The following is a 26,294-nucleotide window of genomic DNA, read 5'->3' as shown; positions in this document are numbered from 1 at the left end:
AGTGAAGGTGTCTGCTGTTCGTGTTATTTAAAAATATTGCCAGGTGTGCTGGGAAGAAAGAAGGGGATGGATTCTTTAGCAGGGTCTGCTGTGATAGCGCAAGGGCAGATGGTTTCAGACTATGAGGGGAGATGCAGATCGGATATAAGGAAGAAGTTGTTTACACTCAGGGCAGTGAGGCACTGCACAGGTTGCACAGAGAGGCGGTGATGCCCCATCCCTGCAGACAGCCAAGGTCAGGCTGCTGGGGCTGTGAGCACTGCTGGAGCTGTGGGTGTCCCTGTGCACTGCAGGGAGTGGGACCTGATGGTCATTAGAGGTCCCTTCCGACTCAGATGATTCTATGATTCTGTGACCCATGAAATAGGTTCTGTTCCCAGGAGCTGTGGTGGTAGCCGGAGTGCTGGGATGGTGTTTGCAGGAGACTGAGGGTGATTCCAATGGAGGAGCAAGAATTCCTCCCTTCCTTTTTGCAGAAATGTTGGATTTTTGCACTGAAATTACTGGTGTGGGAACTGAAGTCCTTCCCATTACGGGTTTTTTCTTCTAGTGAAAACTTTGGGAGCTGCTGGGTTGTGGCTCCTGTCTGCTGCATGGGTTGCATGCTGCCCATGCTGCCCTGCAGACCAGAGGTGGCTGTGGCAGCGCCATGCCACCATGCTGCGGAACAGAAGGATGTGGGGTGTTCCTCTGCCTGCTCACTGGTGAACATTAATTTGAGAGAAAACAGGAAAAACTGGTTCAGCACACTTGGGAAACTTCAAAATGAGAGAACAAATGTCCCATTACCCCTTTAAGGGAGCCTGGAGCAGGGACCCCTCTTGTAAAAGGATAAAGCAAAAGAAGCAGTGCTGCTGCTCAAAGCCTAGGGCTTGCTCCTTGTTCCTAGTGATTATTTTTTCGTTAAAAACAGATGGCTTTCTAATGCAGAGGATGCACCGACCTCAGAGGGAATCGCAGAATCGTTAATGCTGGAAAAGACCTACCATGCCCACTAACCATGTCCCTCAGTGCCACATCTCCCTTTTCCTGAGCACCACTTCCCTGGGAGCAGGATCTGGCCCAGCAGTGCTGTGTGGGTACAGCTGGCAGTGCAGGAAGAATGATGGTTGGCTACATCAATACCAAATGAAAGGAAGATTTCAGCTTGCATCTTTTAATGCTGGAAACAGACAGCATGTTTATGGAGTGGGTTTTTTTGCATGTTGATTTGGGCTTTTCCACAGTAACAGGCACTGTATCACTCTATTGAGCCTCTCCAAGCAGTCAGGTTCCTCCTGCTGTTCTTTCACGTAACTTTCTCCAGCCAGGCAGATGTGTGCTCAGCACCCGCTGGCCTCTCTGGTTAATGATTGCTGGTGCAGGCAGGAAGCCAGGCGTCAGGTCACAGCCAGCTGGGAGTGCCTGGGGCCAGCTCTGAGCCTGGACAAGTTGGGAGACCATGCATTTGGGATCAGCCATGTCCCTACCAGAACAGGGGCAGAGGGCTGCCGGCCTTTGCTGATGTTGAGCTTGAACAAGAAGGGGACTGGGGAAATGTTACCTGTTTTGGTGGGCTGCCCCTCAGCATTGGGCGATGGCAGCTCCCCAGGGCACTGATGCATGGGCACTCAGCTGGAGGAAAAATGGGAGCGTGCCTCAACTGGCAGTATCTAATCTAAAGAGGAGTTCACTGATTGCAAGTCTGCTTCCCACAAGAGAGAGAAACTTTGGCTAGGTCTTTTCTACTTCTTTTAATGGTATCACTACAGAGACACCTGTAGTTACCTCCTCCTCATAAATCCATGCCCATCTGTGGGATCCCGCTGGGTGCTGCTGAGATGTGCAGTGGGGACCCAGCGTGTTGCAGGGCTGGAGCTGAGCCCACGCAGCGTCATCACTGACTTAAATGAAATTCACCAAAGGTGGTTTAACTTTTATCGATTTACCAACAAACCAGTTATTTCAGAAATGAGTGGCTGCTGCTGTTGGTCATTTCTAGATGACCATTTGGCTCTGCATCACACGGTTTAATGATTGCATACTTTGTGCTGGTTAAATAGTGCTCAATGAGGAAACAGGGGAAAACCACACTGGGATAATCTAAGAAAAACAAGGATTATAAAAATGGCTCTGAGGCACTGACTGCTGGAAGCAAAACCTATTTTGTGGATTTGTTGCTGCACCTTTGCTTCAAAAAAAATCGGAGCAGTTGTTGCACTTGTTTTCTCAGCAGATGGGCTACTCCATTGCAGGCACGTTTGCCAGTCTGGAAAGTAATTATGTCACTTGGCCCTGTTGATTTGTACTCCTATTCATGTGTGCTTAACTACTACTACCTTTGGAAGGAGATGAGTTCCTACTACCTTGGGAGATGAGTTCCCCTTTAAAACCGAAGAATAAAAAGAAAACCAAGCCCATGACACACCAGAGGAACATTTAAGAGAAGAAAAAATGCCATTTCCCTTTGAAACGTTTCAAAAACAGTTGTAAGGTGACCTTGAAATTCAGGGTTTTGGTGCCAATCCAAGAAGAAATTTAAGATAATAATTTTTAAAATCTTGTGGTTTTATCTCTACAGTCCTTTTTATAGAATTAGTGGCTGTGGGGAATTCTCCTTGCATAGGTCAAGAAATTATCTGTTAAGGTTTTAGTTAATTATCCTCTAGTTTTAATAGATAGTGGTGCAATCCATGGTGTGGGCATTTGTGTGCTGCCAGTGAGGGCTGTGCGGAGTTCTGCTGTAGTAAAGAGCACTTAGGGATGTTCCAGAATGGTGAAAACTGATGGAACAGGGAGAGGGACCTCTCTGCTCCCCATTGGAGAGCACACAGTTGTCCTCAGAACAGCTTCGCTCTTGGAACTCGGGTGTCAGCCTATCCATTGAAACCTGGGTGCCGTAACTGATGAAGTGAAGCCTACAGTGGCTTGTTGCAGTAGTTTTTACTAAGCCTTAGATAGGAACTACAAAAAACACCACATGCAAAGGTCCCAAATGGTACTTAGAAATTTTTAAATTGTTATTAATTATTGAATTGATCTATTTTGTGAATGTGAGGGACTGAAGGCTTTCCCCAGCTTGATGTAGCCCAGCAGTGGGCTGGGGCTGCAGCCACCTGCAGTGGCTGCTGTTGTGTGGCTCTGCCAGCTGTTGGGCTTGGGTTTGGCTGGAGCCATGTATTTGATTCCTTCTCTGCTTCCTCATTGTTCAGACAGCTTTTGCTTTACTTTTCCTGGAAATAAGATTTGAAAGGCCACAGACTAGTGGTGCTTTTATATTTATTTCCCAGTTCTGTTTGAAAAATCAGCAAGCAGGAGTTGATGGTGACTCCACAAGGTGACCGGGCACATGACTCACTCATGATGCATTATTTTTTCTTCATTTCATCAAAAAGGAAAAAAAACCCACAACACAAACAACCCTGAAAAGGCCTCTCTTTTGAGTAGCCATGCTCCTTCTGCCCCTTGTTGCACACTGTGCCTCTGTGCCGCTTTGCCAACCCTGCAAAGCATGCGAGCTGCTCAGCTGAGCTGTGTGTGACCGGGGTCACTGTGTCACTGTCTGCAGCACTGATGGGCCAGGTGGCACTGGTGGGCCTGGCAGGATTGATTGACACCAGAGTTGGTACTGGCCTGTCTTGTTTAACATCCTTATTGATGATCTGGGTGAGAGAATTGAGTAATCTTGAGTAAGTTCACAGATAGCACCACACTGGGAGAAAGTGTTAATCTGCCTGAGGATAGGAAGGGCCTGCAGAGAGGTCTGGACAGGCTGATCAATGGGCTAAAGCCAACAGGATGAGCTTCAACAAGACTGAGTGCCAAGTGCTGCACTTTGGTCACAACAGCCTCATGCAGCGCTACAGGACTGGAGCATGAGAAGGATGCTGGCACTGCCAAAATCCACCCATGGAACCCCATCCACTGGGTGCCCCAGAGGTGCCCAAAGCCAAGCAAGTGACAGCAGGTGGAGGTGACACCAGGTCAAGGTGAAGCCCTATTGCTCACAACAGACAAACTCACTGCTGTTTTCTGTTGCTGACCATCTTCCATTGACAATGAAGTAACCCACAAATGTGCTTTGGGTGCTCCACGGTCCCCTCACCCTGTGACGGCAGCTCCCTGCCATCACCTTCTTCTCTATTGCCAGCCATGGGATCAGGCTCGGCCAGCACGGGCTCATGAAATGCAGGGCCAGAGTGGCTGGCAAGCTGCACGGAGGAAAAGGCTCCGTGGGTGCGAGCTGACAGCCGGCAGCAGACGAGCCAGCAGTGTGCCCAGGTGGCCAGGAAGGCCCACGGCATCCTGCCTCGTGTCAGCAGCAGTGCAGCCAGCAGGAGCAGGAGGGGATCGTCCCTCTGTACGGCACTGGTGGGGCCGCACCTCAGCGCTGTGCTCAGTGCTGGGCCCTCACTGCAGTGCGGACACGGAGGCCCTGGAGCGGTGCGGAGATGGGCCTGGAGCTGTGAGGGTCTGGAGCACAAGTGTGATGGGGAGCGGCTGAGGGAGCTGGGATGGGTCAGCGTGGGAAGGGAAGCTCAGGGGGGAGCTCAGCGCTCTCTACAGCTCCTGAAAGGAGGTTGTGGTGAGTGGAGTTGGTGTCTGCTGCCAGGTAATAGCAGGTGATGGCCTCACATTGTGCCAGGAGAGGTTCAGATTGGATATTAGGAAAATTTTCTTCTCATAAAGAGCAGTTGGGCACTGGCCCAGGCTGCCCAAGGAGTGGTGGAGTCACCGTCCCTGGAGGTGTTCAAGCAGAGGGTGGCTGCAACCCTCTTAGAGGTCTTTTCCAACCTTAAAGGTTCTGTGATTTGTAATTCTATGATTGCTGACGAAGTGGCACTGATAGACCCGGTGACAGTGGTGGGCCTGGTGGCAGTGACAGCCCTACTGTGGTGGCTGTGAGCTGGCTGTGCTGAGCCGAGGCCCTGAGCAGCAGCAGGGCTGGCTGTCGCTGGTGCAGGCCCAGTCTGTTGCAGTAAATAATAACAATAATGCTTCGTTCATCGCCCAGGGAGTGTAGGCCGTGACTGACAGGCATTTTGCTCGTCATTAATAACTCCACTTAATCGCAAAACAAGACTTTTCCTGTGGTGTATCTGTGAAACAATGCAAAACAAAACAGCCTCTCTTCCTTCAGTATCTCTGCAGCACCACCCCCTCCCAAGTAAACAAAAAAATCCCAATTCCTCCTCTCCTCTGACGAACAATGACTCATTCAGTGTTTGGGCTTTTTTTCTTCTTTACTGTTTTCTTTGTAATTACTATTATTTTTATATTTTGGCCTTTGCTTCCGTCAGTGGCCGCCTTGCAGCAGTGCTGGCGGTGCAGATTGCCTCACTCTTACGAGCCCCCGTTTTCAGCTGTTTATAACTCTGCCAAACTTTGAGTGTTTGGGCTGAAATGTTCCAAGCCAGGTGTCTGCCTAAGCGAGGGAACACGCTTGGAGAAGTTGCAGCAAAACCGCCTCTGCCCACACTGATTAATGAGGTTCAGAAGAAAATGTGTTTGCCCACAGTGAACTGAAAAAAATCACTCTCTGAGGAGGGAAAGTGCGTTGTGCCAGAGCTGGGCATTTCTAGGAGTTCTTGTGCTGATATTTAGGGCTTTTTGTGGATTTTATTTGCGGCCTTCTGTCCTTCATCGTGGCTCATTGCAGTTAAGGGCCAGCAGCATCCCCATCCACTTTGCTTGTCTATGGAAAGAGGCTGAAATCAATCGACCTTTAGTGGAAAATTTGGAAAACTTTTTGTATTTGATGTGACACTGTGGAAAAATACCCTGACCTGGCTGAATTATTAACCTCGGAAAGCACTCAGGCTGCAAACCCTTGGCAGAGAGAAAGCAGTGGCCAGAGGGGCTGAGTGTGAGAAGCATCCCTTCTGTGTCCTGCCCTCACCTGGGGTTGGAGCAAAGCACCAACAGTATGGGAGAGAAGGAGAAATAAGGATACTAAGAAGCAAAACATTTCTTTATTGTCCTAAAAGTTCTAATTTTAAACTCAAAAAGTCAAGCTAGACTAATATTGCTGAATCAATGACCTGTGATCTAGCAGTGGTCCCTACCATGTTCATTCAGCTGCTAGAAATGTTCATTTTCCGCCTTTATTTTAATTATTTTCTGATAGAGACTTGAGCACTGATGTGTTGGTCCTGCAGTGGGAGCTCCAGGCTGGCAGCTCGTAGCACAGGGTGCATTCAGCCAGAGTTTTCGTGTTTTCTGACTTTGGATTTTGCAACTGTGTCACTTTTTTTTATGTGATTTTAATGAAATAGGGGTGTGGAGGTTTCCAACGTGGTGCTGTAGGGGGGGAGATTTTTGGTGCGTTGCTGGTGCCACTTGATCTTGCGTTGCAGTGGCTGTGGTTTCTCATCCTCTGCTATCCTGGCGTTTGTGAGCTGTTGATGCATCCCTTTATTCCCTCTCTCTCATGCTCTCTCTCTTTCTTTCTGCTAATTTCTAAATTCTTTCACATTTTTCTTTTCAGCCTAATGTCTGAATTCTGGTGGTTCATTAATCCCTTCAGTTTTGTTGAGTTCAAGTTGTTTGAAATCCACTTACATCTGGATAGGAAGCATTTATTCTATTACCGAATGATCCAAGGTGGTTTCTCTCCTGAAGTCCTTGATTCGTGCTTGGTAATGACAAACTTTTAACAGTGCTCTTTTCCACTGCTCCTGAGGAGGCCCTGAAAGACAGGAGTTCTGTGATTTTTGAGTAGGCCAGTCATTCATCCATCCCTCTTGCAACCACGTCAAACGCAGTCGCTTGTCAGAATTCCAGCGATTATTTGTTCGTGGGGGCCATGAAAGACTGTGGAAACAAATGCAGAAGGATCACATTTTCTTAAAGATTTGGTAATTTTATTTAAATAAGCTCTTAAGGAAGACAGCTTAGGTGAGGTGCAGGCTGTTTGAGGGCTCCTGTGGCAGTCATTTTGTGTGGGAAGCATCCCTTTGGCAGTGACCATTTTGTTTCTCTTTCTGGCTGAACTTGAAGGTAGTAGCTCTCAGTTCTGCTCACTGTATGTTTCTGAGCAGACATCATGGAGGAAGATTTGATCAATCTCTGTAGAAGTAGAATAGTGTGTGTCTTTATTGGATTTTCAAGAACGTTTTCACTTGCGGCATGGGGAAGCACTGAGGTTAATTCTAGGTCTGACAAGCCCTGGTGTTGGAGAAGCTGAGTCTGTAGTTATTGCAGGAGTCCAGCAGAAGCACTGAGACAGCAGAGATATAATCGTGGCCACAGCAGCTCTCCTTGGGAAGAGAGAATGGGTGCAGAAGGCATTCATGGCCACGAATGGAAAATCCAGTTCCTGCCTAATCCTGAGAGGTCCCTCTGCTCTGTACAGCAGTGATACACTTAGATGCTCCAGGGATGTGGTGGGACCATTGAAATGTATGGCTGGGTCTCCAGACCTCCAAAAGCATTGCGCTCTTTTCTGCTCATCAGCAGGCTTCATGCTGTGCTTTTTTTGGTCTGGCATAAAATCAGTTAAATGAGGCGGTGTAAACACGGAAAGCTTTGCAGATTTACTTAAGGGTTTCTAAATAAATACAAAAGACTGCCTGCCTTTGAGCGTGTGGGGGAGAGGAGGGGCTGGCTTGTAGGGCAAGCATCCTTCTGCGTTTGCATGTTGACACTGCTGCCATTTTTTAAACAGCAACTATCAGACCAAGGGCTCAGGGCTTGCTTCATGCTCCCCCTGCCCTGCTTGGGCTCTTCTGACTGTTGTTTTTCTGCTGTGGTGGCAAGAGGTATCTCAGTTGGACTGCTGCTTGTACATTGTGCGTGTACCAGATAGCAGCCCCTATCCTGGGCCTAAGTGTGTCATGCCAATAATAGCATCAAGTTTTCAAATTGGAGGGATACTTTTTTTTTTTTGGTGGTGGCGGTTAATCATTAATTAGGTCAAATTCTCCAAAATTAGACTGCTGGAGAAGGAGTGGGCCGACCGTTTGCATTTGTCACAAAACCTTGCAGTGGAAACCGATGCGGGCTGATCCCAGCTCCCCTACCCAACACACTCTGTCCCGTGCCCCAAACCCACCAGTCCCCAGAAGAGGTTCATTTTTAAAATTCCATCCATTAATATCCCGATTTCCTTTTTCCCCCCCTTTCCAAATCTTGCGTTAAACCCCTGTAGATTCTGCTTTAAGTAGGCAATTAAGCTAACAACATAATTATATCCCTTAATGCTCATTTTAACTGGTTTTAGAGAAGAAACAAAAGGGGAAAGCGGCCTCAAATATATGGAAATAAAAGCTCCGTTGTAAGGATATTTTTGATACTCGTGATGATTTGTGTGAGGTGCCCACGAGTGGCTGCAGGGAAGGCAGGAGGTCGTGGTTAAGAGCCTTTCAGGCAATGCAGGACTGCACTTTCTGAGTGTCCTTTTTCTGAACCCTCATCCGACTGCAGATTTAGGGGGATCCCATGAGGCTTCCGAGTGTGTCCACTTCGTGTTGGAGTATAGTGGCTGCATAGCTGTGGTACGAGAGCTTTCTCATTTTTTATTACCTAGGCAATTAGTCACAGGAGACCAATACAGTGAGTCCGCAAGCTGCCGCCTTGCCATATGTGTGAGCAGAAAATAGAGCGCTGCAAAATAACATTGATGGAGAATTATTGTAGTGAATCCGTGCCAATTTAGTGGAGCTGCTTTGCTCCCTGTGCAGAGGCAGATCTGGAGGGGAACAGCTGCGTAGTGCCCTCGTGGTAGCAGGCAGACTAACTTTGACTCTGTGGTTCTCTACAGAGTTTGCAACATCCACAAAAATCTGTTTGCGAGGCACAAAGCTGTGTGAAGACCCTCCAAGCCTGAAGCCAGAAAGCTGTTTCGGCATCTAGATTTTGTTGGGGAATCCAGATGTTTGGTTGGTGCTGCCTTTCTGGGATTAACTGGTGGCTCTGGAGCACTGGTAGTGCAGTTTGGACACACGGAACCGCAGATGCCCCTCTCCTTTACAGAAATACGCCTTCATTTTCACTCTCCTTTACCCACTGTAGTTCCAGTGAGGAAGTGGAGGTGTCATTCAGGTGCTGTGGGTCCTGGGACCGGTGAGGGTCCTCTCTCAGTGTGCGAGGGCTGTGATCTCGTTCTAGTGAGGAGGCCCAGCTTCTCCATATTTTATTGATCATTCAGGTGGAATTAAAATAAATATTTACTTTTCTTAAGAAAAAGAGCTATGAGGAGTAAGGTAACGCTGAAGCAGCTCTAATGCTTGGCACAGTCACCTGTATGCCAGCCTGTGTTGCTTTGATTATCTGCTCCTCTTGGCTGTAACCTATGAGCACCTTGGTTTCTGGGCTCAGGGAGCTTGTATGGGGAAATATTTAGACAACTGCTTCCTTAAGAACGTTGGTGAGACCCGCAGGATGCTTGCTCACATGCTCAGCAGTCACTGGAGGAGGTGTTGAGGGGGTTGGAAGGTCCTGCCTGCAGGTAATGCAGGCTCTCTGCAGGCACTGCCCGCAAAAGGTTTGGCTTGATGAACTGCAGCTTCTGGTAACGTGAAGAATGTGGCTTATTGTTTAATTTTCTTCATTTCATTGGTAAGTAGCCATTATTTAGTAAGATTTTTCTATTTTTTTGCTAAGTGGCCTGGTACACCAGAGTAGGAATATGAAGTTTTCCGTCTCATCCCTTACTGTGCCAAACCAGTCCATCACTGGCTGTGTTGGAGTAAAAGGAAACCATGAACAAATGTAGTGAGATGATGTTTTTTAGTACAGGTTTTTGGGGGCTATAGTTGGAAAAGGAGCATGATGATCCTCCCTCTTCATGGAGAATACCATGTAGTAGCTCACTGCCAAGTGTCTGCAGGCCCAGAGCAGATCTCTGACATGGTGTAGCTTCAGCAAACATCCGTAGCCCTACGCTTGGGTGCCTGCTCACCCATTTAGAGATGCGCTGCAGTGAGTGAGGACGTGTGGCATTTGTGAAGGCTTGGAGATGCCCCACTGAAATTGCCAGTGTGATGAAGCAGGGAAAGGCTGCAGTGAAGGTGTGTCCCTGCCTCAGTCTGTTGCTACGGGGTAATTGTGATGTTGAAGTTCTCTGCAAGGCTCTCTTGCTCTTGCGTGGGGATGTGCTTCTCTTCTGTCCCCATCTGTCTCTGGTCAACCTTCTCCTGGACTCAGGAGCACACCGTGTCCTCCTTGGAATGCAGGACAACGTGGATGCAAAGTGAATCGAAGTCAAGGTCTGTTCAGCCAGGATGTGGTTTGGGGATGCAAAGACAACCCCTGGTATTCACTGGACTTTCACACAGATGCTCTGAGCTATCACATCTTTTCTTACTTTTAATCCTGCACCTGAAAACTTATGTGCAGAAAATAATTCTTGGACTTAAATTTTCCGTATGTTCAGTGGGGTGATTGTTTGGAGATGATGTGCCATAAGACACTCCCAAAACTTTGAGTGTGCCAAGTTCCTTGTGTGTAGAACAATCTACCCAGGATAAGTAGTTGTCTGTGGGACTGCCACAGTGTAGGTGAGCATCCCTTTTTGGGGGAAGTTGCCAAAGCTGGGGTATGTGAGCTTTTCCCAGCCCAGCATCTTCTGCAGTTTGTGGCCATGGGAGGCTGCAGCAGTTGGGGAATTTCTGGGGACGTATCTGAAGGGGGTAGCAGCTCTTGGCCTATTTCTTTTTCATGCAGAGGATCACAGTTCTGTTATTGTGGGTTCATGGCTCTTTTCTGCAAAGGCCAGTCCTGAGATGGGTTTTGTCAGAGCATTTGTACTTCTTCACATCACAGCTGTGGTTTTCCAGCACTGCTCTGACGAAGCCTTTCTGGTGGCAGAGCTGTACAATTAATAGATTTTTGGTTTCCTTCAAGCACTAGCAAATTCCTTTTCAGGTTGAGCTGAAGGAAAAATGTATTGATTTTAATACTTTTTTTTTTTGAAAAATAGAAGAACAACATTTTGGGTTACATAGTGCTGGGTTGCTGCACAAAACCTGGGGCTTGTTTCCTTTAGGTTTTGAACATACTGTAGAGTTCTTGCTTTAAGAGGTAAACAGGGAGGTATTTTGCCTGTGTAAATCAGAAAATTTTACATGTCAATCTGTGTCACTTCCACTTTTTGAAAATGAGTGTGATACTCCATTGTATGAATAGTTCAGCAAAAGTGACATGAATCCATGCAGTGGTCAGCCTTGCTATCGCTACGCTTCTGGCTGAATGTAATTTCCCTGCTGCTGACATTTTCTCTCAAGTTTGCCTTGAGAGAAAATGTCTGTAGCCCAACTGGTGGCTTAAAAATGTCATTCTGGGAGTCAAGAGAAGCAAAGGTTGGTGGTACAGGGCGCCCACTCGTTCCAGACTAAACTCCAGAATTTCCCCTCTGTAATTACTGCTCTTTTTTAAGTTTGGAAAAATTCATCCAGCTCTGTGTGCCTTCCCCCTTCTTACTTTTAGATCAGTGTGGTTTGTCTTTTTTTTTTTTTTTTTCCCTTTCCAAAGTAAAATTACCAGCATTTCATGCTATTATAAAAGCCAGTCATAGAAAATTGGGCGAGAAGATGATGGTTCATAGTTAACCATCCAGTGGTAAAGATTTGTTTAGTTTCAGCTTCTTAGCCCTTTTCTAAATGCTATGAGGGATTTTTCTTGTTGAAATAGCTTTGTTTATTTTAAGGTGTTAGGAACAGGACCATAAGGATAACATTTTTGCTTTCATACTGTGGTCCAATGTGTGTGTGCCCACCGAGGGATTTCTCATATTGCTAATTCCTGATTCTGGATACTGATTTTCTGCTTTGGATTGTCATAGACTTGACAAATACTTAATTTTCTTTACTTGCCTCAGATTTAAACTGAACGCCGTTAGTACCCTGTGTCTGGTGTGTGGTGCTGTTAATTATGGAGGGACCCAAAGCATCCTCAAAAATCTGCAAAAGAAAGAGTGAAAACGAGACTCAAATGCAGGGATTGCATGACTGCCATCCCTCTCCTGTGTGAGGAGGGAGCAGCTGCTCTGGGATGTGCACCACTGTCTGCAGGCTTAAAGGGCAAAGTTTTAGTCTTGGTAAAGCTTCTTCCAAGAAGTGCTTCATCACATCACATCCTCAGCCATGAGGTCCATGAGTCCAACCCCGGGCTCAAGTGGTTCTGGGAGGATGTTGTGCGCAGGAGTTGCTTTTATTTCTTGATTTTAATGTTTTCTAATGTTTTGGTTGGGGCTTCTTGAAGGTCACAGACTTGCATCAGAGATGAGCAGGATGGTCTGTGTGGGTCTCCGTCCTTTCCACACTGAGCAACAGCAACTAGGCTTTGGGGTTTCATGAGCAGTGGAGGAGTTACCAGCACAGAGGTGTTTTTCCTCTGGATGTGGGCTCGGCTCCCTCTTTGCCAGCACCATTATCAAAGCTCAGAAAGCAGTACCTGCATGCATCAGTACAGCTACTGGAGAGGAGCTCTGAAGGGAAGGACCTGAGTGGTCAGCAGGGTGACCATGAGGCAGCAGCGTGCCCTGGTAGCCAAGAATGCCAATGGTATCCCAAGGGTGCATTGCACAGAGCCTGGCCAGCAGGGTGGGAGAGGTGATCCCCCCACACTGCTCTGCACTGGGGAGGGCACCGCTGGAGCACTGTGTGCAGTGCTGGGCTCCCCAGCTCCAGGCAGAGCAAACTGCTGCACAGAGCCCAGCGCAGGGTGCAGAGATGGTGGGGCCTGGAGCAGCTCCTGATGGGGAAAGGCTGAGAGCCCCAGGGCTGTTCAGCTGCGGGAGGGAAGGGGAGAGGGGATCTGATCAATGATTGTCAGTATTTAACGGGTGGGAGTCAAGTGGATGGGGCCAGGCTCTGCTGAGTCGTGCCCAGCAACAGGACGAGGGGAGATGGGCACAAACTGGAGCACAGGAAGTTCCATACAAACATGAAGAAAAACTTTTTTTACTTTGAGGGTGACGGAACTAGGCAGATGGACCCAGAGTCCTTGCCATGGAGCTCATAGAGAGCATCCAAAGAAGGGCTGTGGAGATGAGGAAAGGGTCTGGAGGGCATGGACTGCCAGGTTTTGGTCGGCCCAGAGAAGAGGAGGCTGAGAGGAGGCCTCATGTCCTGCAGCTCCTCAGGGCCCTCAGCTCCTCAGGGCCCTCAGCTCCTCAGGGCCTGTGCTTCCTGCTGTGCAGAGGCTGGATGGCTGCTGGCATCCATGTCAGCAATGGCCGCTCCATCAGTTGCAGCATTTGAAAGCATTCCTACGCACAGCCAAGAGATGTGCCTCTGCTCATGTGTGGCAAAGAAAACGTGTTTAACAGAGCTTTTGTAGTAAGATGTGTGGGATTCCGTGTAGAAATAAGTCCTATTTTAATTTTCCCTTCACGTGAGCTTGTCTCGTGCAAGATAGGTTTGTTTTATCAACTTGGAGAAGTGCCTGTAACAGGATTTTGTAAGAATTGATTTCCTGCGAGTTTCCTGTGAAATTGGAAACCTGGAGAAATGGGTGGATTTCTGAAATTCTATTGTGTGGGTTTTCTCCTTTCTTTTTTTTTCCCCGAGTAAAAAAATAACAGTGCCCTCCTCCCCCCCGAGCTTTCATTCCGCATACATTTATTCCTTAAAAATATTTCCAGCTGTTTCTTTTTCTGGGAAACTCATACCATCTGTAAACAAGTGCCTGATTCAGATAATTCTGTTATTTTGCCTGGTCACTCTTATTTTCCAGCTTTTAATAATGCGAGAGTTGAGGAGCAATCAGTAATGGTTTTTCTCCTCTTCACCCTCAATTTGATTATTTTTCTCATAAAGAGTGGAGTAAGGAGAGCGCCAAGCAACAGGAGATGGGAAAAATATTTTGATTACTTTTCGGTTGCTTATAATCAAGGAGTAACTCTTCTAATCCAGGCCAATTTACTGCATTGATTTAATTCATGATTTTAATTTCATGACTTTTCTGAAAAAAAATAAAAATAAAAACATAAAGAATAAAAAAAATGAAACCACCCAAACCGCAAAAGACAAAACCAGCAGCTCAGCGAGGTGTGTTGGGTTGAAGCTTTTTAATACTTGTTTGCACAGTTGTAGTTTTAGGTTAAAATTTATTTAATGTTCCCTTTCTTCTGTCTACCTTTGCCAGAATATGCTACTTGAATTTCCCTGCGCTGCCACAAGAGAAAAATTGAAATTCAAAGCACAGATTCTACCAGTGCTTTCAGCGAGTTCATAAAATTACTCATATGAATATTCCCTTGACTCAAAGGCAACTGCTTGCAGTCCTTAAACCTGTCTGGGACTACCTGAAGTACTGGGAGCCCAAACAAATGGTAGATGATGTGGAAATCCTGGGTGCTTCAAAGGCTTTTTTTTTTTTTTTTTTTTTTTTTTTTTTTTTTTTTTTTTTGGTTCAATTTTGATTGGATTTGACTGGATTTGCTCAGTGCACAGCCGAGCTGGTTGCACTATTTGTTTTTTCCCCCTCGATACCAATAAGCTGACATGAAATCTGGTGGATAGTTCTCGATCTGTGGTATGGCTGTAAGTGGGAGAAGTGTGGAGGTGTGCCAGAAGTGTTCTGCTGCTGGCTCTGGTGTTAGCTCAGCTCTCCTGGTTAAGAGCTGGCAGATCTGTGCCTTTCCCAGCAGGGATTGCACCTCTCCAGCACAAAGCTTTTAGGACTTGTGCTTACGAGTTGCTGAGAGCTCAGAAAACAGGTGGCTGCAGGTGGAGTACCCACGTTATTAGGTTAAGCTTGTAGAATGGAAAGGTAATGATAAGCAAGGAATAAAGACAGTGAAATTTAATGAAAGTAGTTTCTAGATTTTGATAACTTCGTTTGTTTGTTTGTTTGCCTGCTTACAGTTTTCCCTCCCAAGTTCCAACTTTCTGTTCCCAATGTAAGAATTTGGGGAAAAAATTGAGCAATCCCAGTTCAAGTGTTTTCAAGACCAAACAATATTACAAATAGTAATAATAATAATAACATTAAAAGAAAACTACATCTGCCAACTGAAGTTGGCATAGAGAGAGTCCCTGGGTTCAGGCAGTAGAACTGAAACTCTGAGTGTAGAAAGCTTCATTCCCCTTTCAGCTTTTCCAGTGGAATCCCGTGCTCACACCTGAACTGTGGGCTGCCCTGGGCTCCAGGCCCCATCACCAGCAGTTTGGGAAGCACTGCACGGTTTCATGGCAGCTGAGGACCTGCAGGAAGCAAAGTACTTCCCAGGTGTACAAATGTGATACATCACCGTCTTTTAATTCCCCCTGCTAATGCAGGGATGGGCACCCTCTGTGTGTGGGACCTGGTGAGCACCTTTGGCTTCTCCTTCGGGCCCCATGGGGACTGGAGCATCAGCTCTGTATCTGAGGTGGGTCCTTAGGTGGGTCCTGGCTCTGCTCTTAGCTGTTCTCACACACTGGGAACCAGATTGCACCAAAGGGCTGTGCCTTAACATTTTCTTTGCCTTTTGTTCTCTCTGGGACATTGGCCACCATCAGGAAGCTAACCTTAGGTGATGCTGTTTTGAAATTGCTCATTAACAGCTTATTTCTTTTTACAATGAGAACGAGTCCAGAGGAGGGCACTAAGATGATCAGAGGGCTGGAGCTCCTCTCCTATGAGGAAAGGCTGAGAGAGCTGGGCTTGTTCAGCTTGGAGAAGAGAAGGCTGCAGGGAGACCTCATTGTGGCCTTCCAGTGCTTGAAGGGAGCAGATAAACAGGAGGGGGAACGGCTGTTTGTGAGGGTGGATGGTGATAGGACAAGGGGAATGGTTTTAAACTGAGACAGGGGAGGTTTAGGTTGGATATTAGGAGGAAGTTTTTCATGCAGAGCGTGATGAGGCACTGGAACAGGTTGCCCAAGGAGGCTGTGGATGCCCCATCCCTGCAGGCATTCAAGGCCAGGCTGGATGTGGCTCTGGGCAGCCTGGGCTGCTGGTTGGCGACCTGCACACAGCAGGGGGTTGGAACTGGATGAGCACTGCAGGCCTTTGCAACCCAGGCCATTCTAGGATTCTGTGATTCTATGAGCACCGGATTCCAGCAGGTATGACCCATACATGTGGATGTGGTGCATGAGTGAGGCAGCTGTTTAATGAACCTCCTGAATTACCCCCCACTAAACGTGCACCAGGCATGGTGAGGACAGGCAGGCTAGCAATGGACTCGTGTCCCATCGCAGCGAGGACCCTTAGGTGCCATCACCACATATGGAGTCACCGTTACAGTTTGTGCTGAGTGGTCTTTGGAAACTGAAATGTTAAAATGAGTCTGAGTAAAGCTGGGTTTAAATAACATGTATGGCAGATGTGAGTGTACACTGTTGGTTCTGCATCCTCTTGCACTGGATGTGCAGCATACAACTGTCAGTGAGGGTGCTGGAATGGACACCTTATGGGTGGGCCTGTCCCAGTCGGGTTTTCCCCCTTGCCACAAGAGGAAGAAGCAGCTTCTTCCTTTACGTGCTCTGCTTTTATGCTATGGCTGAGGAAAAGAAATGCCCCTGGATGCTCACCCCTGATTTTGGAACTGCTCTGTGTCAAAGCAAACCCCGTGTGTGCTCAGCTCTACCAGGGGCCGGTGCTCCCTGCCCTCATGGAGGAGGTGCTTGATGGAGCTCAGATTTCCTTGTTTCTGAATCTTTTTTTATTGTTTTGGTTATTTCTTGAGCTGCAGCTGAGGAAATAGGGAGTGCATTCCTATTTCTGATGGGCTTATTTGTTCCCTCGTGGAAAATTCATTGCTGTCAGATGCTGGTGCTGCCCCTATGGATGTGCTAAGGAGAAGCGTAAGGATGGGATAAACCAAAGCTTTCCAAAGCATCAAAGACCATTTTACCTCGTTTAGGCAATGCTTTGCCTCTGGGAAGCACTCAGGCATGGCTGCTCAGCTCTCCCACCTGCTCAGTGATGCCCTTTGCTTTTAATTAAATTTGGGGGAGATCATTGGGCTGGGGAGGGCTGAGAAGAACAAAGTGGGTGATGTTGGGTCTGTGTTGCCACTCAAAGTTCAGGACTTGAGCTTTTCCTTGGCATCCCCATCGTGACAGCAGGAACCAAGGGTGCAGGTGTATGGGTTGGTCCCTTTGTTGTGCAGATATTTTGGTGCAGTGTGGGGTTCCTTCTTCCTTTTTTTCCTTTCTTCTCTTTAATGAAAGGTAAACAGAAGACTGCCAGCATCTTAACCTTTGTTTATTGAAAAAAAAAAAAAGAAAAAACCGAACCACTTCCTGCACGTTCTGTTGCTCTGAAGTTAATAATAACAGGCAGCGCAGGTAGGCAGCCCAGCAGTTATTTTTATGGCACATTCCTTTGCAAGACCTGTTTTCAGTTGGTTATCCTGGTGCCAAATTTTAATTATTTGGAGTGAAATTTTCCATGCTGAGTGTGTGCTCCTGGCTCCTTCCTGACCTGTACGTGTGCTTTGTGTTCCGCCAGGAAGGACTGAGCTCTCTTTTGCAATTCACTCAGGTCGTTTTTTGTCTTTTTTTCTCCTCTTTCTTCCCCCCAGGTAAAACAAACAATTCCACCCTTTTACAAACAATCTGTGGGTTTAAACTCTCCTTACCTCCACTTTGGGAGAGGCTGGGGAAGGACCTCATAAGTTTCAGTAAAAATACAGAGTCGTTACCGTGGGTGGGAGCAATTAATTCATAGATGCGTTAATTAACAGAGGTGGGATCCGGCGTGGCACAGGGCTCAGTGTCACAAATTCTCCCTTACATCAGCCCATGTTTTGGGTCTGAGCTGTGTAACCATAACTGAGCCTCGTGCTTCAGTCTTCCAAAATCTCATTTCGCATCTTAATGCTTTTTAGTTATGCTGTTGCTTCTCAGTAACTGTTAATTTTATTTTCAATTTTCCCCACATAGTGCAGCCCTTTCTCTAAACACACATTTCTGGGGTCAGCTGTGCATCTGCTCGGGCTCCTAATTTTTGACACTTTCTCCTGTTAGGAGATGCTGACTGATACGTTTCTTATTTATCTCATGATTCACTTTCTGCTTGTGTCGGGGAACATATGGTCAGAAAGCACATTCTGGTTTTGTGCATTTTAATTTAATAGCTATTTATCTGTGTTAGTTTTGTGTAACTACCCTCGATGTACCAGACACGAAAGCAGCTTTAGGAAGTCGTATTTTGAACTGTAAATTATTTGATGCTGTGTTACTGTTACGAGTGGGAGCGTTGTCTCCATTGCAGCTCTCCATGCACCCCATCGTCACGGACTGGCGGGCCAGGACGAGCCCTGCTGCTCTGCTTCCTCAGCTAGAAATGAGGAAATCATTCACATAACGAACTGGGTAAGCTGGTGTGGGAAGGTTTCTCTTTGCCCTTCCTGAAGACATGGCTCTGTTGAACATTGCTTGGAGCCATTTCAGCACGTTCAGGTTGAGGGCGCTTGATGGTGATGTGCAGCGATCGACACGTTGAATTTCTTTGGGTATTTCTAGTCTTTAGATGTGAATTTTGAGAAGTTAAATGTAACGTTTTGTTCTATGTGGATGAAGAGGGACATTGGGCTCACAACAAGCCGTGGGTTGGGCTGATGAGCCATGGGCATCTCTGAGCCAACCCTGCATCTGCAAATAAGGCTGCTTAGGTCTGTGGCCGTGGGCTCCTTTCTGAACCTGATATTTGCTTTGTGATTGATGAGGGTTGGAGCTGCCTCATGGGTCCTCAGCGTTATGTCACAGTCACCTTGCTGGCAGCACTTTTGTTGGGACAGGCTTATTTAAGCAGCTGTGAACCTTTTCAAGGGCCGTATCTGATTTCCTTCAGCCTTGGCTTGCTCTTTAGGTCTGTTGGATCCATGCTAAAGGGACGGGTGTGGGCTTGCAGCAGCCCCAGATGACCATGCTGCTATCATCTGTGGGATTTTGAGCATCTTCCCATGTGGGCAGGCTGTGGGCTGCTCTTCTCCTCCCTAGGAGCTTATAAACAGGAGATGGACTGTTGGTGTGGGCAGATGTGGTGGGACAAGGGGGAATGGCTTTGAACTAAAAGAGAGGAGATTTAGGGTAGGTGTGAGGGGGAAATCCTTTCCTCAGAGGCCCCGGCACTGCTCCCAGAGCTGTGCTGCCCCATCCCTGGAGGTGTCCCAGGCCATGGATGGGCCCTGGGCATCCTGAGCTGGGGGGCAGCCAGCCCATGGCAGAGGTGGGGATGGGGGCTGTGAGGGCCCTTCAACCCAACCATTCTGTGATTCTATGCTAACAGCATCTTGTCTGGTAGGAAACCATCTTATGTGTGTCCAGCCTGCTAATTCTGTGCTTTTGTTGCCCTCTTTTTTATATATTTTAATAAAAAATATTTTTAAAAAAGTTTTGTTACTTATATTCTTAATATAAGTATAATACTTATATTCTTTAATACTTATATTAACTATATTATATATTTTATATGAGGCCCAAGACAACTCTTCTTCACTCAGGGCATCCTAGGCAAGCCAACAGGTTGTACACCCATGAATTCTGTGTTGAGAGCTCTCATCTCCTGTGGTTTCTCTTTTCTCTTTTGAAGCAGAGAAGTCTCTCATGTTGGTGGGGGTCACACCATCAAACCTCCTCACACACCTCTCACCCCTTGCACTGATATTTGCGGCGTCATGAGAGAAGGGGATCCCAAGAATTGCTGAGTAAAAGAGGTCAAAAAGCAAAAAAACCTGTTCTTACAAATTGTATTTCCCAACAGATCTTCCCAAAATGGCACTTCCTCAGCCAAAACCTTTCCCTGAGGGATGGCAGCACTGGGTGCCAGCAGGTGATGAGCCTGTTGTGTGTGTGGGTCCCCATGGGGATGGGGGGGTCCCAGTGGGCCCATGGTGTGGCAGCTGTGGGCTGTGGTCCCCCTCCCAGATATGGGGCCCTGCAGGTGCCATCATGGTTGGGTTTTGCAGAGATCTAAAGGGAGGGCACTGGGTGTCCCCAGTCTCAGTGGGATTTTGGATAATGCCAACCCCTCAGCACCCCACAGGGCTTCTGCCGTGCCTTTCTACCAAGTCTCTTTTTCATCTTTTCTTTTTTTTTTTCCTTTTTTATCTTTTTTTTTTTTTTTTTTGTACACACAGATCTAATCTTCTAGAAAATGCCCTGAAGGTTTGAGCAATCTACCAGTTGCAGGAACCCATAAAGCTTTTTTTTCTTTTTCTTTTTCTTTTTTTTTTTCCATTGTGTAAGCATGACAAATCATTAATTTTTGATTGATTGCTTTGAATTATGGGTGCTCTGACATCCTTTCTGTAGCCGAACAGCTGTATAACAAATGAACATATCAGTGCTCACAAAAGATTGGAGATCTAACAGAAGCAATTACATTGTCAGCTCCTCCCTTCTGGCTTTTCCCAGGCAATGGAGGGAGGAAATTTTTTAACAGAAATTTCTCAAGTGGCTAACAATAATAATAAAAAAAAAAAAACTTTTTGTAATTCAATTAGATTTTTATCTCTTCATTTCCAGTGGATTTCGGAAGCGTTGGAAGCCAGGATGCCTTTCTGCTCTCTGTAACGCAGGAAATCCCTTTGAACAAAATTTCACACAAAGACTTAAAAAAATTAAGAAAAAATCAAATTGTAATTTTCGGCTGCTACTCCTTTAAGATTTCAGAATTGCACCACTGCACTAAATGTGACCTCCATAACTTTTAAATTAAGAATTTATGCTGGCTTGAAATTTATGAAATATTTCAGCATGAAAGAAAGCCTTTTTCCCTCAGGAAAATTGAGCAATAAATCACAGCACTCTCGATTTACTGCCCTACAGCCAGCCAAAGATAGGATTTTTTTCCTTCCCCCCTTCGTTCTGAAAAAAAAAATGTAATCATATAAGACAGCTTAGCTGCTATCCTCCCACTCTCTAGAATTTTTAATTTCAGCTGTTTCTGCTTGGATTTATTTCCAATATTCCTGCTCGGCTTTTCAATTTCCTCAGTTATTAAATTTTAATTCAGTGCATTAGCATTTAAATTAAAAAAGGGTTTATTTTATCGAAATCGTTGGCTAGCCCCCATCCTGCTGCACATGAATTGCCTGTTTCTGCCATTTGCACAAAATGTGAAATGCAGCTAATATCTTTTAACTTATATTTGCACAAATTCAGAAATAAAATTTCTGGGTTTGGAATAATATTGTCTTTCCAAGGAAGGCTCTAATCAGAGAGCCGGGGAGTGAAGGCAGGGAGGAGGTGGCTCCGTGTCCGTCCCCTTCCCTGTGCAGGGGTGGGATTGGGGCACCATGGGGAGCAGCGAGGGCTGGGCCAGGGGTGTGTGGGACAGGGACTGTCAGGGTGTGCTCCCCAGAGCCCCTCATCCAGGAAGAGAGAGGCTTGGAGTTGTGCTTTGGAATGAGGAGGGATGGAATTGAGGAGGTTGGGTTGACGTGGTTGGGATGACACCTGGGGTCCCCACTGCCTGATCCAATCTGGCGCAGCGATAGCAAGGCACTGTGCTTTTTTGTGTGTGTGTGAATTTAGGCCGTCTGAGAGTGGGTGCATTGAATTTGGATATTTCCTTTCTGTAAGTTGAATGTTTTGGCCTTATTTTCCTCTTGAATAGGAAGATTTGTTGCTTCAGACTTTGCGGGGCTACAGTAGAACGCGGTAAAATAATTGCACGAGCAATATCTCCAGCATTTGCTGCTGGTTGAGTGTTTTTGGAGAAGAATAAAATCACCTCCTTGGTGAGCTGTGTCTGAAGTCCTGCCCTGGTCTGCTGAAAGCAATGGGCTTGGACTGAAGTGTGTGGTACATTCTGCCAAACTTGAGCACTGAGGATTTGTGCAACTCAGGGTGGTTTTGGTGCAAGGTGCACCAGATGAATTGGAGGACAGCGTCGTATTCTCAACCTAAACCGCCTTTTTTTAATGTCTTCTGTCTTTCAGGCTGACGAAAGCAACAGCAGCGGGAGGAGGAGCTCTTCCAGCAGGTATGGAACAGATTTCCCTTGTTTGTGGGGATGTGGTGGGCAGGTTCAGCTTTGCTCAGCTGCATTCGCTCTCTTGGAGATGGATGGCAAAGAGTGACTGCATGAGGAGGCTGAGCTGGGAGCTGTTGGCAGGGCAGTGACTGTGCACCCACATTTATGTTTTGCTGGAGGTGGATGCAAGGGAGATAATTCTAGCTATGGGGACTGTGAGGAGCAGTGCGTGTGCAGTGCACGTATCTCTGTGTCTCCCCATGCATGAGCATGCTGTGGTGGAAGACCAGCTCTGGTTATGGCTCTTCCATGATTCATATGCAGCACAGCAAATTCCTAGCCTGTTCCAAAGGTTCTGTGGTAAAAACAGTTGGAGATGTAGGAGCTGAGTGATGCAAGGGTTTAAGTGGTGACAACACTGAAGATGTATTGGAGGAGAACACATGGCAAGGCAAGGGGAGTGGGCTGCAGTGGGGAATGGGAGTTGGAGAACAAGAGTTGGAGAATCATAGAATAAGGTTGGAAAAGAGCTCTAAGATCATTTAGGTCAATGGCCGGTCCATCCCCACCATGCCCACTGACCATGTCCCCAAGTGCCACGTCTCCATAGTTCTTGAACACCTTCAGGAACGGTGACTGGGCCTGCACCAGCGACAGCCAGCCCTGCTGCTGCTCAGGGCCTCGGCTCAGCACAGCCAGCTCACAGCCACCACAGTGGGGCTGTCACTGCCACCAGGCCCACCACTGTCACCGGGTCTATCAGTGCCACTTCGTCAGCAATCATAGAATTACAAATCACAGAACCTTTAAGGTTGGAAAAGACCTCTAAGATCATGTCTGTCAGGGTTGCAGCCACCCTCTGCTTGAACACCTCCAGGGACGGTGACTCCACCACTCCCTGGGCAGCCTGGGCCAGTGCCCAACTGCTCTTTATGAGAAGAAAATTTTCCTAATATCCAATCTGAACCTCTCCTGGCACAATGTGAGGCCATCACCTGCTATTACCTGGCAGCAGACACCAACTCCACTCACCACAACCTCCTTTCAGGAGCTGTAGAGAGCGCTGAGCTCCCCCCTGAGCTCCCCTTCCCACCCTGACCCATCCCAGCTCCCTCAGCCGCTCCCCATCACACTTGTGCTCCAGACCCTCACAGCTCCAGGCCCATCTCCGCACCGCTCCAGGGCCTCCGTGTCCGCACTGCAGTGAGGGCCCAGCACTGAGCACAGCGCTGAGGTGCGGCCCCACCAGTGCCGTACAGAGGGACGATCCCCTCCTGCTCCTGCTGGCTGCGCTGCTGCTGACACGAGGCAGGATGCCGTGGGCCTTCCTGGCCACCTGGGCACACTGCTGGCTCGTCTGCTGCCGGCTGTCAGCTCGCACCCACGGAGCCTTTTCCTCCGTGCAGCTTGCCAGCCACTCTGGCCCTGCATTTCATGAGCCCGTGCTGGCCGAGCCTGATCCCATGGCTGGCAATAGGGAAGAAGGTGATGGCAGGGAGCTGCCGTCACAGGGTGGGGGGACCGTGGAGCACCCAAAGCACATTTGTGGGTTACATCGTTGTCAATGGAAGATGGTCAGCAACAGAAAACAGCAGTGAGTTTGTCTGTTGTGGGCAACGTTTGCATGGTGCCAGACTTCACCGTGACCTGGTGTCACCTCCACCTGCTGTCACTTGCTTGGCTTTGGGCACCTCTGGGGCACCCAGTGGATGGGGTTCCATGGGCGGATTTTGGCAGTGCCAGCATCCTTCTTATGCAGAAGAAAATCGAGGTTTTCCCAGTTTTGGGAGGCTTATTAGAGAGAGCCACTGGTGCTTGCACTCAGGATGACTTGAACAAAGTGCTGGAAGGAAAGCCAGGAATTGGCTAAGGAGCTCGGAAACAAAACCCACTTCAGCATCTTCCTACCTGAACAACAGATGATCACAAGAAGCAAAATAGCAAAATCTGTTCAGATTTAAAGGAAAGCTCTGCCAGTGGCTGAACGTTGAAATTTGGTTTTGATGGCATCAAACCGTTGGGGCTGGCAATACAAGGTGGTTGTTTTTCAAAGTTGTTCCTGCTTGAATGTGTCTCATTAATTGCAAGCTATCATGTAAGCTTTTAACTGTTAATTTATATCAGTAAAAAGTGTAAGCAAAATAAGGTTTCCAGGACAACTTTACCCTTTTTTTCTGTTGGTATTTTTTTACTAGCTGTGTAGTAGCTCAATGTGACCACAGCATTGGGTCTCTCCTATTTTTATTTATTTATTGCAGCGAATTGATTTTATTCTGTTTCAAGTAAATGTTAAAAGCTCCGAAGGCACAGGATTTTTCTGATCTTATCACCTCTGCAGCTCTGATCGGGCCTGGCTGCTGCCTTTGAAATAACATTGGTTCAGCATGCAGCTGTTTTCAGCTGAGAATTGGTGGTGGCAGAAAGAACTCTCTGTTTCCTACCTTATTAAGTGGTGTGCGGATCCCGTACCTCACTGTGTGCTTATTAATGGGATATTGTAAAAAGCAAGGAGAATTATTAGGAGCATAGAAAAAAACTCTTCTTTTAAGGGGGTGAAAGGAGAGACGATTGTTTGCCTTGGAGAAGATGACAACTAAAAGACAGCATGACAAAGCTGTGCGTGTTATTGAGCGCTCCAGAGAAGGTAGATCACAGACTTCTTTCTCCTTTTGCAAGCAAGAAGACAATTAAAAGGTGGGAAATTAAAAGCCAGTAACAAGAAAGCTTTTTTTTTTTTTTTTTGGCTTGTGTGATGGGCAACTGGAGCTGTGGGAGCATAGAGCCAAAAGCTGAGCAGAGGGGCTCAGAAGGAGCCCAACTGGATGATGCTGTCTGTATGTGATGTGGGCTCTGTTGGAGCAGGGCCGCTTCCTGGGGCTCAGATATCCCACTGCTATCCCTGGGAAGTTCCTGGAGCCTTCGAAGCCCCGTCTGTACGAGGTGGAGCAGTTCGGAGCCCCACGTGCCATCGTTAGGGCTCATAGGAAGGCAGGCAGCGTGGAGCAGCGCTGGGGATGCAGACCTGGGGGTAATTGCTGGGAATCTCCACAACACCAGTGTGAAACAAACTACTTACCAGTAATTAATGTCAGCGTTCAGATGGTGGGCTCTGGATCTTGACAAGAAATAATTGAAAAACCAAATGTGCAATTATGTCTGACAAGCAGCGCGTGCTTTTCTTGGTCACCAGAGCCTTGTGTAGTCATGTGTTAGACACGTTTTATATAATTATTACTGTTTATATGGTGGGTGTCAGAGGAAGGAAGAATTTTAGTTTCACGTCCTCTGTTGGCTATTTATTTTAAAGTCATTAGATTTGTTTTCAGACTTAACTACACTTAATGTGCGAGACTCCTGCTGAATAAATCAGACCCTGGTATTGGAATTGCATCTGTTTGCGGAGGGAATGGAGCCAACTGGAAGCTCAGCCCCCGTCTGCACGAGGGCTGTCGCCAGCCAGGGAGCCCGCTTGCAGAGCAGATGTAGCTGTGCTCCGTGCCCAAAGCAGGGGTAAATCCCAGAGCTCTGGGGCTGTGAGCTGGCTGTGAGGGTATGGATGGTCTTGACTTTACTGCGCTGTTGTAGGGGTTGCAGAGAGAATGGGAGCTTCCTTGGAGGCGGAGTTCCCAGCAGCCCCTCTAGGCTGGCGCATAGGAATCTCCCAGCTCTTGTACAGCACAGTTTTCCTCTGTGCACCAGTCCAGGCCGTGGTGCTCAGGACATCTGGCATTTTTGGTCTTTAGCAAGATGGTGCTGTCAGGAGAGGTTGTGTTTTGGTAGACCAAGACAGCTGGGAAAATGATGCATGCTGCTGTACCCAGATTTCAGTAGTTCTTTCATTCATGGTATCTCTTCAAAAAAAGATCTAATTTCAATAAGATGAGTGAAGAAAAAACTATTTTATTTCAATAACAAATTTCCAACTGGAGGAGAACATACCAAGAAATGGTTGCATATACTTTGCTCCTCAGTCGCTCCTTTGCCTGAATGGTGGCATCTTTCCTCCTTCCCTTTGCTCGTTCTCTACTTTGCAGACACATCATCCTTAGTGGCTCTGCTACCCTCAGCCTCTAGGAAAGGGATGTGTGTGAGTGTTTCTGAGAAGGAAAGCTGTTTAAACGGTTTCCCTTTTATTTAAAAGACCACCTGGGAGATTTTCAGCCCCAGAGCATGAAGAGCTTAAGACACCCTGCATTAGGAAGAGAGAGAAGTATTAATAATTAGGCAGGGTACTTAATAGTCTTGGTGCTCTCAGAAGGATTCTCACCAGCCATCTTTGGGAAGGAACAAACAGAGCAACAAACAAAGCAGCTAGCAGATAGAAGAGGAGCAAACAGTTCAGTTCTGCGCTGAGATGTGGACAAAAACTGCGAGAAACCCATGAACATTTCCTTGAAACTCAAAAGGAGGTTGGAGTGCTATAGATGCACATGTGAAGAGAGAGGCAGCAGCACACA

General features: G+C 47.2%; 1 protein-coding gene across 12 annotated transcripts in view; it reads left to right on the top strand.

Moving 5' to 3' along the window:
* The window catches only part of ZNF618 (zinc finger protein 618), a 147,725-nt gene that overhangs the window by 42,916 nt on the left and 78,515 nt on the right, over window positions 1–26,294 (top strand). For all 12 annotated transcript variants that reach the window (XM_085239109.1, XM_085239103.1, XM_085239102.1 and 9 more), the window contains exon 2: window positions 21,803–21,846. In XM_085239109.1, coding sequence (XP_085095235.1) covers window positions 21,803–21,846 — 44 coding nt within the window. The remainder of the gene's footprint in view (window positions 1–21,802; window positions 21,847–26,294) is intronic.

Source organism: Meleagris gallopavo, chromosome 19 (genome assembly GCF_905368555.1).
Source record: "Meleagris gallopavo chromosome 19, MGAL_WU_HG_1.1, whole genome shotgun sequence".
Taxonomy (NCBI): Eukaryota; Metazoa; Chordata; class Aves; order Galliformes; family Phasianidae; genus Meleagris; species Meleagris gallopavo.
Note: the sequence above shows the minus strand (reverse complement) of the source record. Positions and strands in the feature narration are given on the sequence as shown.